Source organism: Pelobates fuscus, chromosome 13, assembly GCF_036172605.1.
Source record: "Pelobates fuscus isolate aPelFus1 chromosome 13, aPelFus1.pri, whole genome shotgun sequence".
Taxonomy (NCBI): domain Eukaryota; kingdom Metazoa; phylum Chordata; class Amphibia; order Anura; family Pelobatidae; genus Pelobates; species Pelobates fuscus.
Window position 1 is genome coordinate 107,451,080 of NC_086329.1, and position 19,318 is coordinate 107,470,397.

A 19,318-nucleotide genomic window follows, 5' to 3' on the forward strand; every position below is an offset into this window, starting at 1 on the left:
TTATAAGCTCCGCCCTTTACACCTGGCAGTCAGTATAGAGAGAGCCACCTCCATCTTAGCTCCCTGTCAATCATTGTTATAAGCTCCGCCCTTTACACCTGGCAGTCAGTATAGACAGAGCCACCTCCATCTTAGCTCCCTGTCAATCATTGTTATAAGCTCCGCCCTTTACACCTGGCAGTCAGTATAGAGAGAGTCACCTCCATCTTAGCTCCCTGTCAATCATTGTTATAAGCTCCACCCTTTACACCTGGCAGTCAGTATAGAGAGAGCCACCTCCATCTCAGCTCCCTGTCAATCATTGTTATAAGCTCCGCCCTTTACACCTGGCAGTCAGTAGAGAGAGAGTCCCCTCCATCTTAGCTCCCTGTCAATCATTGTTATAAGCTCCGCCCTTTACACCTGGCAGTCAGTATAGAGAGAGCGGGCAGAGAGGAGGAGAAAATAAACAATGTTTGTATATTTTCTCATTTGTTATGTGTGCCATGGCTATGCTCTGGCTTTTGCATGAGAAAATGTTAAGATTATAAATGATTTTCAAACCTTTTTAATCTTTTTTTTTATTATTCTTTATTTAAGACAGGAAACATCTTTTATTCAATCTTTTATTCAGTTGTGTTATTGTCAGGAAAGTGACAGTTCCACTTTAAAGTACATTTTCTCCAAGGAAATTGCTCGGAATAATAGTATTTGAACTTAAAATATTAAGTGTCTGTATAATACTACACTTTATTTAAAGGGACACTATAGTCACCAGAACAACTACAGCTCCCTCTGCATGGAGACACTGAACTTTCCTCATAGAGATGCATTGATCAATGATTCAATGTATCTATAAGTGGAAATGCTGATTGGTCAGTGCCGGCTCTGCCTGTGATCTGCCTCCTTGAAAAGCTCAGCCAATCCAATGCTTTCCCATGGGAAAGGATTGTGATTGGCTGACATCACCACTTATGATAATGTCAGCCAAGCAGGCAGATCAGGGAAAGAGCCAGCAGCAGCAGACTGGAATAAAGGTAAGATTTTGCTATATTTAGGGGGCAAGGGGAGGCCAGAAGGGCTAGATGGTGGTTTCAACACTATAGGTTTAGGAATACATGTTTGTGTTCCTGATCCTATCGTGTTCCTTTAAAAATGTAAAGATATATTAAAACCATTGTTGGGACATTTATTAAGTTTAATCTTTCAATGTACACTCTATTGTGTGTTATCCGCTAAACAATGATTTGCAGTGGGTTAAAACCAGATTCACATAATTTGGGACTTACAGCTAAGATGGAAGATTGATAGACATGTATTTGACCAATATTCTATAATTCCTCAGTTCGCACTGCAATAAATAGCGCTATATATATATTTCTCCAAAGTCCTACACAATATTAGGGTTCCTATCAAAGCAATCATATTTTAATCAATAGCTTAAGGTTCAAAACTATTGTTATCATGGCAGGTTTTTTAAATCCTCGACTTTTCCATCAAATACATTTTTGCAAATATATAGGAGCTGACTGTGATGTCGCTAATTAGCGTTACTGGTGTTATTATGGTTTCATTTACAGATTGCTACATGTTATGAAAGTCTCAAATACTGGGGTAAAAACACTTAAAAAAAACAATTTGTTGCACTTATTAAAGTTGGTACACACCGATCAGTCTGTGTGTTTTAAATGGTTCTGCAAGTTATTTCGATTTATATAAATTCCCTTCTATTTTTGTTTTGTGTTTAGGCATTATTTCCCTTCATGCACGTTACCTCCTATTTCTGATTGGCTTCTAATTATCCAATCTTAAAGGATTATTATTATATTATTATATTATTATTATTATTATTATTATTATTATTATTAGTATTATATTATAAGAGGATTATTTACCAGATACTGAGAAAGAATAAATTGATGAAACAAATTATCAAAATTTAGCCCAGCACATATGAGATGACCAACACTATTCAATGTATCTGTGTTCCCAAATTGACAATTTTGGCTCTAATTAAATAATCATTAATAATAGTTTTACCAGGAAGATTATGGATATCATACATTTCACCGAGGTATAGATGTTATAAACCAGCTCAATATTCTGACTTTTATGGACTATGGAAATTCAAATGTCTGACCTTTTATGGGAATTAAACCTGTGACCCTGAAGTATGAATTTATAATTCATTTGATTTTAAAAACTGCTGAACCATTTCAAACAATTGCCACCAGCTATCATTAAACAGTTTTCTATATTTTTGTTTTTTTATTTTTATGTTCTGAAGTATGACATCTAGTCCTTAAAGCCTCACTCACCCTTATTTGTGCTTTTGTTATGATTACCAGCCTGTAGAGGAATGCTTTTCTCTACCAGAAACCACTATTCACTGATATAATAAATATAAGGTTTCTGAAAATGTTAGCTTATCCCCTACTTTCAAACAGTACAGGAAGTTTCAATGGGTCATGTCAGTTTTCAAATTGCTAAGGATACTGTATACTGCCTAAAGCTTTTTTATTTCCCAAATATTTTTTATAAAGGCTGAACAAATAGGGGGAAAATAAAAATGTGTGAATGTACATAACTTATAATTTTAATATTATCTGCAAAGCAATCTATACACAAAATATACACTATACACAAAATCGCTGTATTATGAAATGTCTATATGCTAGTTATGCATTCCTTGCTTCAAATACATGTTATGCTAATATATTTTCAATCAAAAGGTGCTCGGCGGTGAAGGGATTAAATACCGGATGTTTACATTCATGTGACACAGGTTTTCCGTAACATAAATAAACTTGTTTTTTTAATATTTCTACAATACCACGTTTTAACGTTTATTTTTATCTTATCAATACGTATAAATAAATATATATATATATTTTTTTGAAAATACATCAGGATAAATCTATTGCAAATCCTGGGGACGCACACGGTATAATATGATAATTTGATACAATTTTCCCTCTCAATAATACAAACCACTCAACTTTCCAAACTAATTCTAGAATTTTATAGATTACAGCGTGGAAAGTCCAGGAGTATAACTACATGATGGATAATTCTGTGCATCCTTTTCTGAAGATGAAATTAATATTTTCTCCGTGTAAAATTTAATTCTGTATTTGGTGGTCATTTAGGGTGAAGTTACATGGTGATCCAGCAGGGTGAGCCGAATCTCTCTTTTTCCTCTCACTGCTCCATGTAGTAGCTGTGTGTTCAGGAACTCCAATCTCTTGCTCCTTCTGCTGCGTCATCCAGTGTAGATTGATTTACAGGGCATGGATTGTGGATTTCAAGAGCCCAGTTGTAGCTTCACCTCACCTTATACCTATTATAATGCCAGTGGTAATATCCATAATTCTCGTATACAGGATCTACAGAATAACACAGGTCGATGAATCTTCTATCTGTAAGGGAAGTTCTACAGATTATCATGTGTTAGTGCATCTATCTCCTGATCATCAAAAATCCACAATATTTCTATTACATCTCACAAATTCACATTTTGTACGACTGCTCCAACATCGGTCATCTTTTGCACAGAGAGCAGTCAAGTGCAAAAACACAAAGAGAAATGGCTACAGACTCCACACAGTAGTCATTGCACAGACCAGAAGAAGAAAGTGGACAACTAAACTGGATGCCTTGACTCCTCCGCTGAAAATATGTAATGTCCCGGGCTCAGGGTGGAAGTCTTTGGCATCTTCCAAAGCATGATATGCTGCACTCGTCAAATTAGCATCTCCAGATACCACCAAGTCAAACACACAAGACTGAAAATATACGTCCTCTACAGGCAACTTCTCCCTGCACAGTAATTTGGCTGCATCCAAGCTCTTGAGAGTTGGTTGACCGATGTCCTTAGTCCTTGATAACCACTGACTGGCTGGGCAGCCCCCAACACACAGCTGTAAATCCTGCGCTTCTGGAAAGGCTTGTGAGATCTCCTCAGCTATTCGTAGAGAGAAGGAGAGTTGATTGGCAAGTTGACGCACCCGAATTGTTGTGCCGATATAAGAGGCCTGGATCTCAATGTATCCGGACTCCCGTTCATGGATGGTCAGACTTTTCCCACCAGATCGTCGGCCTCCGTTTATTGAGCCATCGTCAAAAGCTGCTGGCAGGTTGCCCACCTCCGCCTGATAGACCTTCGGTTCAATGCACTGCTTCATGTTTTTGAAGATAATAGTCAGCTGGAAGAGAATATTGGCAGCATTACAGATAACTCTCAGAATTTCTCCAAAATTAAGTTTAGCTCATATAGGTTTACTTTCCAAAGTTAATGCTTTACAATGTTTTTGTTTAGTTTTGTTTTTTTTCTCAAAAAAGACTGCTTGGTGTAGAGGTCACATATATCTATTATTACACATATATCTATTATATCTATTATTACACATATATCTATTATATCTATTATTAGCTATGGTTGGATAGATTTCTTATAAATATATACTTATTCAAACACCTGAAGTTTACTGGATGTACTACGAGGAGTTAATTCATTCCAACACAGGCATGAGTCGGCCATAAAAATAAACTAAATAAATGTGGGGTTTATTCAGCAGATAGGGAGTGATATGTCATTTATAATGATTTAAAGTAAAAAGTGACTTGGGATCCCACACTATTTCTGGGGGTCTCTAATGGCCAGATTGTGCCCGCCACTTTCTTAGTAGCACTGCCTTCCTCAGTAAAACAAAGATCCAGTTGATACTGAGAAGAGTCCATTTAAGACTTTTTTTGATTACGGTAATTTATTTTAACATCTCTGAGCTAATTTTCAATCAAACAATGAATCACCAGGCATATCCTACAATAATTAGGGTCCCTGACAACAACAAAAAAAACATTATCCGGGAGATTTACTAAGCAGTGAAAAGGTGTGTGATTAAAACAATAGTGGATAAAGCAGAAGAAAGAGGGCTTTGTAACGCAGGAGAGGTGGTAAGTTGGTATAAATGGCCGTGGTGAGCAAAGCCTGGGGAATATATGTAACGGGAGTCAATCATTCTCGTTAACTACAGCTATTTACATATTGAAACAGGGCATTACACATAGTACAGCTGGGATGGGAAAAAAATAGAGTATTAAATATTAAAGCGTAAGAGAAGCATGATAAGAGAAGAGTCCATCAGATAGACACACAATTATATATGATGGATGGTGGTGCAACTCCATTAAGGGCTTGATGTAGCATAGAGGAGAAAGGACTGAGAAAAAGGGATGGACAGAACAGACAAAAAGATAGAGAAAAGCTGAAAGGTTTAAATGTCAATGGACTGGATGGAGAAGAGAATTAAAAGGGAAATAAAACAGGGTTTGGTGAAGTAGAAAGACTGGTAAATAATAATTAATAGAGCAGAGAAGAAGATGGGTTAGAAGGTGGAACAGGTAGGGTGGAGGAGATGAAAGGTTGGGAGAAATGTCCTAAATGAAGGAGAATAAAGGAAAGGTTGTGGGAGAGGGGTGGATGTAGGAAAAGAGGAAGAAGGTTGGGGAGAGGTATAATTAAGAAGAGAATTGGGGGAGAGGGATAGACGAAGAAGAATAGGAGGAGGAGGAGATTGATGGATGAAGAAGAAAAGGAGGAGGAGAGGGATGGATGAAGAAGACATAAATAAAGGTTGGGCAAGAAGGATGGGTGAAGGAGAAGAGGAGGCAGGTTGGGGAGACTGAAGTGTGAAGAAGAAAAGGAAGAGGAGAGGGATGGATGAAGAAGAAAATAAAGAAGGTTGGGGAGACTGAAAAAGAAGAATTAAAAGAGGAGGAGAGGGATGGATGAAGAAGAAAAAGAGGAAGGTTGGGTAGACTGAGGGATGAAGAAGAAAAGGAGGAGGAGAGGGATGGATGAAGAAGACAAAGATAAAGGTTGGGGAGACTGAGGGATGGCTGAAGGAGAAGAGGGGGAAGATTCAAGAGATAGATAGATATAGAAGAGAAAGAGGACTGTTGGGAAGAGAGATGGATGAAGAAGAAAAAAAGGAGGAGGAGAGGGATGGATGAAAAAGAAAAGGAGGAGGAGAGGGATGGATGAAGAAGAAAAGGAGGAAGGTTGGGGAGACTGATGGATGCAGGAGAGAATGACAATTACGAAAATAGATAGGTGGAGCAATGGGCAATGGTTTTTAGATGGATTGTGGAGTGGAAGAGGGAAAGACTGGGTAAGAATGTTGGTAGAAAATAGAGTAAGAAAATAGTGTGGTCTTTAGAAAGGCTCAAAAAGGTCACAATGTTTCCAGACAGTTCGTACCTTGCTTGTTACTGTAGCGTTAGACAGATGATTGAGTGGTGAGGTCGTTGCCTGAATAAACAGATACTCATTGTCTAAAAGAGGCCATGAACCTTTTACTTGGCAGGTCTGGAATTCACCACCAAAAGTACGTACATGGGGATCCCCAAAAACTCCACAGTGTAAATATTTTGGCACCTTCCCATGCTTCTCACGGAAGACCTTCTCATAGTCGCAGGCCTGTTTGGGAGGGTTTTCAGGGATCGACTGCGGAGGATGGCGCCTGGGAGGGGTGGAGAGACCTTCCTTGGAACAGTTGTGCTGGATCATGAGGTCCTCGATGATGTGCACGGCAGAGTGGTAAACCAAGTCTCCTCGACACGTCCTGGCAGTGTTCCTGGTGCACTGAGAGTAGGAACGCAGGGCGTTGCAGTACACTGCATTTTTATTAGAGACTCTCAAGTTCAGCGTGGCTGACAGATACTCTGAGTTGCATTTTACAATTTTACATTGGGCGTGCACTGGAAAAGGGGGGAAAAAAACTTGAAATCAGGCGTGAATCTACATCATTGTGACAGGCAGCAATGATGACAATGTTTGATGGAGTTTTTCATCGTTTCATCGTTTCGTTTCATCGTTTCTTATTCATTCCCAAATACGTGTCTACTTGAGCATCACTAACTACAATCCATTTACATCTATTCTAGTCTTTAATTCCATTCATCTACAGATATCAATCACTCTTTTCTTACTCCATTAGGTAAAAACATTTGTTCTATAACATACAGGGATACTCACTAAAGTGAGAACTCAAAGAGAATTTCAAATTTAAGGTAAAAATAGCTGAACTGGGAAAATTCTCAAAGCCAGCTCTGCTTTCAATTCAGTCACCGTGGTCCTAACGGGACACTATAGGCACCCAGACCACTTGCAGTTTCACAGAGTTCAATTAAGTGAAATGCCGCTGGGCGTCCTCACGCTCTACAAGATGATGTCCTGCGTTATGCAAGTACCCCATAGGAAAGCATTGATTCGATGATTTCCTATGGGAAGGCCTAACGCTCGCACATGGAGGGAGCTCCCCGCAGGGTCCTAGTGAGTAAGTAACAGACTTATTTACTAAAGTGAATTCAAGTAAATTTCAAAGTTAAGGCTAGACTAGCTGAAAACTGGAAACATTCTCCTGGCCAACTATACTATCAGTTTGATTAATCTGGCCTTAAATTAGAAACTCACTTTGAATTCCTGACATTTCTCCCCTCAGTGAATAACACTGTAAGTGAATGAAATAGCCGTGTCGCTCACTGAATTGCCTTACCTTGCTCACAGATGATGAGGAGGAACACAGTTTTAAACAGGGTGTTATCCGACCACGCTGGAGATTTACGTCTGGCAGAAATGTCACCCATTCCAGTCCATTCAAATCCAGCAGTATGTTCATCTCATCACAGACGGGTCCTCTGAGCAAAGGAACACAGAAAATGGATTTTGATAAAGATTTGAACTTACAGCCACTGATCCCAACAATTCCCTTTCTAGAAAGCTTTTTACCCCATTTTTAAGTTATTGTTTTTGCGCATATTGTTTCAATGTATTTTCGATATTTAGTAACGTTGGCTTAACCACACACTGTCTGTTTTACACAAGACTTTCGGTTTAAGGGGTCCGACCAAAGCAGTGTTTTCGTAAAATTGATTTTGGGTAGAGTAACCCTTTCTGTGATTGTCCGCCCCACTAAACACAAACATAAATTCATTTTTAAAAAGGCTTAAACTTATGTCTTTTCCATCGCACAGGCCAAGTTGTCCCCTCAGCCTGACGTCACTCCCCTTCCATGGAGGTGGAAGGGTGTCAGGGAGGTCATGCTGCCATTGTCCTTCTGGTGCCAGCATGCTGTGCTCTTGTTCTGGGCTGGTTGGGATCTCCCAATGCTAATGGAGATGTAGTTACACCTGTGGCAGAAGAGGGGTTAATCTCCGTACGTCCAGCATTTTATAACGAAACACTGTACTTAAAGACTCCAGGCACCATGACCACTTCAAATCTGGTGCTTGGGATAACCTTTTAAAGAGAAAAAAGGTTTCTGCTAGATTCATCTTTAAAACAAAGGCCACTAGGGGGGGCGTGGCCAGCCGTGAACCTGAACAGACGTGCTGGTGGAGAGCTCCGACCTCCACCATTCTAAATCGATTAAAATACCACGAAGAAAGGAGAAAAACTAACATAAAACTTCACCCACTGCTACCCTAACCCTCCCGGGTCAGCTATGGGACGAAAAAACAGAAAAACGGCGCACGCAGAGTGCTATAACTTACCTGACATCCGACGGTCCTTTGACAGGCCGCAACAACAGGCCCGACCCAAGATGGCGCTGGAAGAACCACAAAGTTCCACCGAGTCCGAGGAATCCCACGAGGAAGGGAGATCTGGGGGATCGCAGACCACGAGTGGGGTACACCGAAAGGCCGACTCAGACTCAGACACCTCGCCTTCCACTAAAGGAGACATCAAAAGGCTCCTACTGGACTTGCGGGCAGTTTGGAAGGCAGATCTCGCGGCTGTGCAAGCCGAGATGGGGAGCATCACTAGGCGAATCGAGGAGGTGGAAACACGAGAGGAAGACAGGGATGGACGGCTCGAAGCCACAAGCTCCCAAGTCGAAGCCCTATCGCAACAGGTGCAGAGGCTTACACGCACTGTAGGCTCTCTGGAGGCGCGACACCGTAAACGGAATATACGCATCCGCGGTGCACCAGAGACGGTGGGCCCGGAGGCCTTGCTAAACTACGTCAATAAAGCGGCAGAAGCACTAGGCATTTCAGGAGAACACGGAGAACCATCCTTAGTCTCCGCGTTCAGAATCCGGAAGGCCCCAACGGCGCCTGTAGATGCTCCCAGGGACATAATTGCAATCACCCGAGATGTGTCATTCAAAGGGGCGATACTAACCCAAGCCAGGAAACAACCCACTGTCCAAGTAGAAAACCATCACATTAGGATATTTGATGACTTACCATTCTCGGTTTTGCTAGAGCGACGCAAACTGCAGGTCGTCACCAGGCAACTAAGAGAAAATGGTGTAAGATACAGGTGGGGAGTCTCCGGAACCCTGGTGGTGACCCGCGGAGATGAAGTGCTCACCGTGTCGGCGGGAGAGGACCCCACAAGATTCTTGGCTGCACTGAAGCTACCGGATACCCACCTGGACGCCTCGGACACACAGGGGACTCCAACAGAGGGGTTAACCCCAAAGCCACGCGAACAACAAACCAAACCCAGAGGAGGCCAACAACCACCCCGCCCAGAGAATCCTCCATAGGACTCCAAAGGACAACAGTGAGCCCCACAGGGGAAGACCTGAGTCCTACATAGGGCGCGATCAGTACTTTTGCCGGCTTTCATAGTTGCTGTTAAGACTCAAGATTGGGAACGGAAATCCCTTTGACCTAACTACAGCTAACCCAAGCTACCCTCCACGCATACCCAAGATACCGATGAACACCTGCCTGAACTCCAACGACTAATTACAGTCTGCTCCCATTTATTTTACAGCTTAACCCCTCGGCTCCTATAATCTCACATCACTTACCCGCACCACAGCTAAGTTAAACAAGTTTTCCCCACTGTGATGATTTCACACTACTAACTTTGGCTTAAAGACTGATCTGTTAGTGCTATGCCTAGATGAACGTTTAAGGATTATTTTATTTGTACCTTTATGGCTATTATGTCTGCTTTTATTGTTTGTATACTATGTGCAGGCCCCGAAGAACTCACGCTATAACTTTCACTGGTCATATAACGTGTGACACCTGTGGTATAGGGCACAGAGGTTAAAGACATGCTTTACGGCAATGCGAGTTTAAGGCGGTCTTGCCTAGGTCTAGCAGGACGCAGCCCTTGCAGGCCCGCGGTGCGGCGCTTAATCGAGACACGGCCAACCAGTTAACTACAGATTTCACTGCTTTAGAGGAATTTACTAGTCACTTTTTACTGCTCGTTTTGCCTTGCTATGGATATACTTGCCCCGCAGGAGCAACCCAGAGATCGAGGTACTGCCGGCAACTGTGTCTATAGCGATGTGTTTGTGACCCCCATATGGTAGCAGATCACGGGCCCCCTTCAGATAGCCACATGTACCCGTCAGTGTCCACCCATGGGCCAGGGTTCGGATATAGCGGCTTATATCTATGACATCTACTGTTCTCCTCTTTTACATGTCCTGGGGAGCTGTTAGCAATAGACTTTATTGTACATTTAGATATTATAGCTTAAAACATTTAAAGTTTGTACTACCAAAAACTCCCTGTGAGGCCATACACAGCGGAGCCAAACACCACGAGCATACCAACTGTTTTAATTTTTCTCACTTCTGTGTAGTTCTTCTTTAGCCTCAGATAGTACATTGACCCGGGACGAGGGAGCTCATCATTACACCAACTAACCACATGACCCCACAAGAATGTATTACCCACCCTGGCTATTGTTCAACTCGAATCAGGTTTCCAATAGTGAACTTACTGCATGTACCAGGTCAAAGCAACGTTTACTAAGCGTGTATACTATTTTATGTTTTAACTATAGCCGATACGAAAAACATGTTTGCTTTTCCTCTCCTTGTTAAATGGCGCACAACTCCATACTTTGGGTCCGCTTAAGCTCCCAACGAGGTAACCCTAACAACCGGAACCCCAAGGGATTGATAACCCAACACACCAAACTGCTCACCCTAAGCCCAGTTTATCAGCAGGCAAAGACATATAACCTGAATTAATCCTAAGCCCTCATGCGTAAAAGTGAGTTGAAGGGTGATGTATACCTTAAGCCCGATAGAGCCGTTAAACTGGGGAGCCATACTGATACCCCATAACCCAAGAGGAACAGCATAGGGCTACAGCGCACGGCACACCCTTAGTCCGCACAAGCGGCTGGTGTATTATACATATCAGCGTTAATAATGGTTACTACCCATACAGGCCACTGACGGCACCAGAGAAGCTAGCATGTCCGGCGCAGAGTGACTCATGTTAACTATTATCTACTGTGATGATTGAATTGCATTCCTTTTGATTATTTTTCTCTTCTTGTAATGAACGTTTGTAAACTACCATCAAAACCGGTGGGCATTTTCCCACCACAAAAATAAAGAATTTAAAAAAAAAAAACAAAGGCCACTAATCATCACCTGGATTATTATAACATTTCACTCCTTGAGTGAAGAGACAGTCAACCAGTTGGGCTCATGTCCATTGTTCTTGTTAAAGAAACCATTTGTTATCCTCAACATTCTCTAATGACCAGGACCCAGAATTAAATATTCATCAGAGGAATCACCTTATGTCGAGGCTCAACTACAGCGTTAGTAATGCCAAACAACTTTTAGTAAATAATCCTGAGCAGAATTCTTGGTTAACCAAATACGTAACAATGTAAGAAAACTGTGTGAATGCGTGAATGTTGTAGGGCAGGGATAGGCAACCTTCGGCACTCCAGATGTTGTGGACTACATCCCCCATAATGCTCTTACACTCATAATGCTGGCAAAGCATCATGGGAGGTGTAGTCCAAAACACCTGGAGTGTCAACGGTTGAGTATACCTGGTGTTTGAAATATCACACTAAGAAATATAAGTTATACACGCAGAGCTCAAACAACCCAACGACTGAATAGAAACCACGAATAGCCTTGCTGACTCCAACAGAAGATGAAAGGGGGCAAAGCGTTATTATGGACGTCAATGATTTCAATGCAACAAAGCAGTAAAGAAAGCCATCACTATTCTAGGACAGGAGAAGGAATATCAGAACGTTGACGCCACTTTATAGATGACATGAAAACCTTACAAAGAATATTGTGTGCGGTTCTGGAGACCTTGTCATCACACTAATAAAACGTTTAATGTCAGGATAGTAAGATTATCCTGGGTCTGAATTATAATACAAACCAAGAATGGTGGAAAGTCCTGATCGTGTAAAACATGGTGCCGGAAATGGATTTGGTGACATGAAAGAACAGATTGAGGGATTTATCAAGGTATGAGAGGGTGATGAGATTTGTAATCTAAACTAAGAGCAAGAATAATGTATGGTTTATCATGGGACACGGACTGCAGCATTGTTAGACGTTAGACAGATCTCTGTCCTGAGCAGGAGATAAAGTCTGGACTTTTTGAGCAGGAATGATCAGCAGTGACCGATTTTCATGGTTCTTCAAACAAACTTTGGTTCCCAAACCTCTGCCAGTTTTTTATACCCTGTATGAATTTAGGCTTTTAAGAAACGTAGAACCACGTTGGCCCACAACTACAATCATATCAGTGATTACCAAACATATCTTCTGCCAAATAAATTGCCCCAAAGTATCAGCCATTGAGGTCAATAATCCACATTTATCGAAGATCAAACTGAATCAAGGGTCTGGATACAATGTGTCTATATGCTGTTACCTACATAATGCATTGCAGTCTGAAATTCAAAAATGAACCGGCATCTAAATAGGAGTTTATTCACTAAACAAAACTTTAAAACATTTGGTTGAATTAGCTGAGATTGGAAAACACCCAATTTAAACATTGTAATAAAACATCTCAGCTTTTTTATTCGAAACTCATGGGAAAAAACATGGGAATGAGATTGAAAATATTAAGCAATATTTTATGAATTGTTTATTCTTAGATAATATTATTTATATTCTTTAGATTTTTTTGTTTATCCTGTGGTTAATTATCTCGTGCACTGACAGAAATGGACCATTTGTGACTAGCGTTACCTTATTCTTAGCACATCCCTCTATACGTATATAGTTAGCAGAGTCCCAGCTGTGTGTTATTAGCCATGCATTCTTTGACGTGACAGGCTAAAAAGGCAAAGATAATGCCCTGACTGAGGAAGCCTGGACAACAGATGGGGGAACATTAAAAAAACGCAGAACATGTTCTGTCACTTTTACAAATAACAGGATGTCTGTTGTTTATACGCTTATCTGAGGTTAGGGGGACCTGCAGGTTAGGGGACCAGCCGGTTAGGGAGACTTGCCAGTTAGGGGATCTTCAGATTAGGGGGACTTGCAAGTTAGGGGGTCCTGCAGCTTAGGGGGATCTGCAAGTTAGGGGGTCTTCAGATTAGGGGGATCTGCAAGTCAGGGGGATTTTGAGGTTTGGGGGACTTGCCGGTTAGGGAGATCTCTAAGTTAAGAGGACTTGCCGGTTAGGGAGATCTGATTAGACCTGTAGTCAGAGCCTGTACTGTTAAGAGGATACAGTTCTGGTAAATCTATTCTACAAAGCAGAATTATAATTATCATCATTTTTTTAACATCGTTAAAGTGGCGATAAAATCATAAGAAAGGAACATTTTGTTTGTTACAGTTTTGATGTGTCTGACAAATGTTACGATTACCCAACTTGATGGTAATTTGTTATCGACCTTGGAAGGATGACAAACCGAGTTGAAGTTGAACGGATGACCCTGTTACGGCAGGTAGGGCTTTGTCTACTGAGCTATCTTGTCTGATCAATCATATTACTGTAAAGAGTGTAATAAAAACAAGGCTGGGACACAAGAAACAGGAGCCGCAAAACACACGTTCCTTTATAATAAATAAATTCAATCTATACGGGACAGGTTTGGACAAAGCACGCTGTGGTCTATTTTCTAAACTTAAAATTATGGTGTACTTAGAAAAGCACAAATATTCAGCAGCAAACAAACCAACACCGATACTCAGTGTTAATATCGTATAAATTACTTAACTCCAATAAATCTGCAGCCTCCCAGGATCGTTATCCACCCAAAACGATCTTTATATATGCATAGAACCACAAACAGAAATGGGATACGGCTGTACAGTCTATAGAGAGAACATATAAAGAAAAAGCACAATAGTGTAATACAGTATATACAGTGAGTAGTGCGCTTGAAATGGATGCACTCACGAGATGGTAGAAATAGAAGAGCATTCAAGGTGCCTCCCCAGGAAATATGGGGGGATACTGGTTTCCCTTGTTAATGTCGAACAGCCAATGGGACACAGGACTCCAGATGAGTAGTAGTAGAACAAATTGGTAATTTTATTTTCTTAAAAAGGTGAAATGACACCAACGAAATACAATTTAAAAGTGCAGCACTCGGGACCTATTGTTTTTTTCTTTATATGTTCTCTCTATAGACTGCACAGCCGTATCCCAAATATTCAGCAGTCAGAATCAGAGACAACCTAAATATTGTGATTCTGATTTTTATAGTGGTGTAATCCTGGTAGCATATGTATAGTGGTGTAATCATGGTAGTGTATATAGTGGTATAATCATGGTAGCATATGTATAGTGGTGTAATCCTGCTAGCATATATATAGTGGTGTAATCATGGTAGTGTATGTATAGTGGTACAATCATGGTAGCGTATATATAGTGGTGTAATCATGGTAGTGTATATATAGTGGTACAATCATGGTAGTGTATATATAGTGGTGTAATCATTGTAGCATATGTATAGTGGTGTAATCCTGGTAGCATATATATAGTGGTGTAATCATGGTAGTGTATATATAGTGGTGTAATCATTGTAGCGTATATATAGTGGTATAATCATGGTAGTGTATATATAGTGGTGTAATCATGGCAGCGTATATATAGTGGTACAATCATGGTAGTGTATATATAGTGGTGTAATCATGGTAGTGTATATATAGTGGTGTAATCATTGTAGCGTATATATAGTGGTATAATCATGGTAGTGTATATATAGTGGTGTAATCATGGTAGTGTATATATAGTGGTGTAATCATTGTAGCATATATATAGTGGTGTAATCATGGTAGTGTATATATAGTGGTACAATCATGGTAGTGTATATATAGTGGTGTAATCCTGGTAGCATATATATAGTGGTGTAATCATGGTAGTGTATATATAGTGGTGTAATCATTGTAGCGTATATATAGTGGTATAATCATGGTAGTGTATATATAGTGGTATAATCATGGAAGCGTACATATAGTGGTGTAATCATGGTAGCGTACATATAGTGGTGTAATCATGGTAGTGTATATATAGTGGTGTAATCTTGGTAGCATATATATAGTGGTGTAATCATGGTAGTGTATATATAGTGGTGTAATCATGGTAGCGTATATATAGTGGTACAATCATGGTAGTGTATATATAGTGGTGTAATCATGGTAGCATATATATAGTGGTGTAATCATGGTAGTGTATATATAGTGGTGTAATCCTGGTAGCGTATATATAGTGGTGTTATCATGGTAGCGTATATATAGTGGTACAATCATGGTAGTGTATATATAGTGGTGTAATCATGGTAGCATAAATAGTGGTGTAATCATGGTAGTGTATATATAGTGGTGTAATCCTGGTAGCGTATATATAGTGGTGTAATCATGGTAGTGTATATATAGTGGTGTAATCATGGTAGTGTATATATAGTGGTGTAATCCTGGTAGCGTATATATAGTGGTGTAATCATGGTAGTGTATATATAGTGGTGTAATCATGGTAGTGTATATATAGTGGTGTAATCCTGGTAGCGTATATATAGTGGTGTAATCATGGTAGTGTATATATAGTGGTGTAATCATGGTAGTGTATATATAGTGGTGTAATCCTGGTAGCATATATATAGTGGTGTAATCATGGTAGCATATATATAGTGGTGTAATCATGGTAGCGTACATATAGTGGTGTAATCATGGTAGTGTATATATAGTGGTGTAATCATGGTAGCGTATATATAGTGGTACAATCATGGTAGTGTATATATAGTGGTGTAATCATGGTAGCATATATATAGTGGTGTAATCATGGTAGTGTATATATAGTGGTGTAATCCTGGTAGCGTATATATAGTGGTGTAATCATGGTAGCGTATATATAGTGGTACAATCATGGTAGTGTATATATAGTGGTGTAATCATGGTAGCATAAATAGTGGTGTAATCATGGTAGTGTATATATAGTGGTGTAATCCTGGTAGCGTATATATAGTGGTGTAATCATGGTAGTGTATATATAGTGGTGTAATCCTGGTAGCATATATATAGTGGTGTAATCATGGTAGCATATATATAGTGGTGTAATCATGGTAGTGTATATATAGTGGTGTAATCATTGTAGCGTATATATAGTGGTATATTCATGGTAGTGTATATATAGTGGTGTAATCACGGCAGCGTATATATAGTGGTATAATCATGGTAGTGTATATATAGTGGTGTAATCATGGTAGTGTATATATAGTGGTATAATCATGATAGTGTATATATAGTGGTGTAATCATGGTAGTGTGTATATATAGTGGTGTAATCATGGTAGTGTATATATAGTGGTATAATCATGGTAGTGTATATATAGTGGTGTAATCATGGTAGTGTATATATAGTGGTATAATCATGGTAGTGTATATATAGTGGTATAATCATGGTAGTGTATATATAGTGGTGTAATCATGGTAGTGTATATATAGTGGTGTAATCATGGTAGTGTATATATAGTGGTATAATCATGGTAGTGTATATATAGTGGTGTAATCATGGTAGCATAAATAGTGGTGTAATCATGGTAGTGTATATATAGTGGTGTAATCATGGTAGTGTATATATAGTGGTATAATCATGGTAGTGTATATATAGTGGTGTAATCATGGTAGTGTATATATAGTGGTATAATCATGGTAGTGTATATATAGTGGTGTAATCCTGGTAGCATATATATAGTGGTGTAATCATGATAGCATATATATAGTGGTGTAATCATGGTAGTGTATATATAGTGGTGTAATCATTGTAGCGTATATATAGTGGTATAATCATGGTAGTGTATATATAGTGGTGTAATCATGGCAGCGTATATATAGTGGTATAATCATGGTAGTGTATATATAGTGGTGTAATCATGGTAGTGTATATATAGTGGTATAATCATGATAGTGTATATATAGTGGTGTAATCATGGTAGTGTATATATAGTGGTGTAATCATGGCAGCGTATATATAGTGGTATAATCATGGTAGTGTATATATAGTGGTGTAATCATTGTAGCGTATATATAGTGGTATAATCATGGTAGTGTATATATAGTGGTGTAATCATGGCAGCGTATATATAGTGGTATAATCATGGTAGTGTATATATAGTGGTGTAATCATGGTAGTGTATATATAGTGGTATAATCATGGTAGTGTATATATAGTGGTGTAATCATGGTAGTGTATATATAGTGGTGTAATCATGGCAGCGTATATATAGTGGTATAATCATGGTAGTGTATATATAGTGGTGTAATCATGGTAGTGTATATATAGTGGTGTAATCATGGTAGCATATGTATAGTGGTGTAATCATAGTAGCGTACATATAGTGGTGTAATCATGGCAGCGTATATATAGTGGTATAATCATGGTAGTGTATATATAGTGGTGTAATCATGGTAGTGTATATATAGTGGTATAATCATGGTAGTGTATATATAGTGGTGTAATCATGGTAGTGTATATATAGTGGTACAATCATGGTAGTGTATATATAGTGGTGTAATCATGGTAGTGTATATATAGTGGTGTAATCATGGTAGTGTATATATAGTGGTATAATCATGGTAGTGTATATATAGTGGTGTAATCATGGTAGTGTATATATAGTGGTGTAATCATGGCAGCGTATATATAGTGGTATAATCATGGTAGTGTATATATAGTGGTGTAATCATGGTAGTGTATATATAGTGGTGTAATCATGGTAGTGTATATATAGTGGTGTAATCATGGCAGCGTATATATAGTGGTATAATCATGGTAGTGTATATATAGTGGTGTAATCATGGTAGTGTATATATAGTGGTGTAATCATGGTAGTGTATATATAGTGGTGTAATCATGGTAGTGTATATATAGTTGTAGCGGATTGGTACCGGGCTGTCCCACGACATGTATGAGAATAAGTGTATTTGGTCATATGGCTGGTTTAATGTGTATGTACATGTATAGAAAGCATGGTATCCGGGTATAATGACAGTTAAATGTATGTAAAGAATTGTATTCCTCTAGTTGTTCGGTAGAATCATTTAAATAAAACAAGGGAATGAAACTACCGAACAACCAGACCACCCAGGAATGAGTGTGCCTCCAATTACCGTTTGCAACAATGTTGCAAACAGGTAATTGGCAATCAGTGCAGTGTGGTCTTTGTCCTCTGGGTGGCCGCCATTCGGGAAACAAACACGTGGCGGCGGCCATCTTAAACTACCGAACAGCGGTGTTTTGCCGTCGAGTGTCTGGAACTAAAATCGGACACTTGACTAGGCAAACACCGCTGAGACCTCCATACTTCCAGAAATTCGTATGGAAACTACCGAATGACCCGCCGTTCGGTAGAAAGAGCCCCATAAACAAGGGAATTCATTCAAACCCTCTCCAGGCTCTATAACACAGGCAATTCGCCTGTTTTCATTCCCTTGTTTGTGACCGACCGCAGGGCCAAAATGCATGGAACTGTTTTCGGATACTTTACCCATGCGGTCGGTCAAATCTTTGGAACCCCATATCTCACGAACCATTCATCCGAATGGGCTAATTTTTAAGTATGTTGGTCCCCCAGAATAGAGCTATCTGGGGATGTTGGATTTGTGGATGTACCCCAAGTATTTAGGGTACATCCAAAACTCGGGGAAAACTGTGTACACAATAAGGGGATTATGATGCTAGAGGAGGGGAGGAGGTCTGTGGGAGGTTACTACTTAGAGATTGGATAATGTCTTAAGTGATAGAACCTCCTCCCTTGCATGGGAGAGGGCTTTATAAGGAACTGTGGAATAAAGCTTGTCAGTCTACTCCTGAAACTGTGTGTCGTCCAGTTATTGGGATTGCGATGGGGATATTGCTGTATTACTTTACCTGCTGGAAACCTTGCCTATGGACTTAACATCACCTTGTTCCTGAGCCTCACTGGAATCTCTAGTGGAGAATAGCTGTGCAAGATCGGCTCTCCGCTACATTGGTTGGCAGCGCTGGGATCCAAACTCACAGAGGAACAAGCGTAAATGGAGTACGGATGGAGATTGATTTTTCTGCGCTAAAACGCTCCACGC

The 19,318-nt window shown here is 39.8% G+C and overlaps 1 protein-coding gene across 4 annotated transcripts in view; it reads right to left on the reverse strand.

Annotated features, from left to right (window-relative positions):
- Positions 1-3,203: 3,203 nt before the first annotated feature.
- The window catches only part of HJV (hemojuvelin BMP co-receptor), a 79,610-nt gene continuing 63,495 nt past the window's right edge, over positions 3,204-19,318 (reverse strand). For all 4 annotated transcript variants that reach the window (XM_063439135.1, XM_063439133.1, XM_063439134.1 and 1 more), the window contains exons 2-4: positions 7,539-7,680; positions 6,242-6,741; positions 3,204-4,184 (exon numbers count right to left, since the gene is read on the reverse strand). In XM_063439135.1, the coding sequence (XP_063295205.1) occupies positions 3,570-4,184; positions 6,242-6,741; positions 7,539-7,629 (1,206 nt within the window). In that variant the 5' untranslated portion in view covers positions 7,630-7,680 and the 3' untranslated portion in view covers positions 3,204-3,569. The remainder of the gene's footprint in view (positions 4,185-6,241; positions 6,742-7,538; positions 7,681-19,318) is intronic.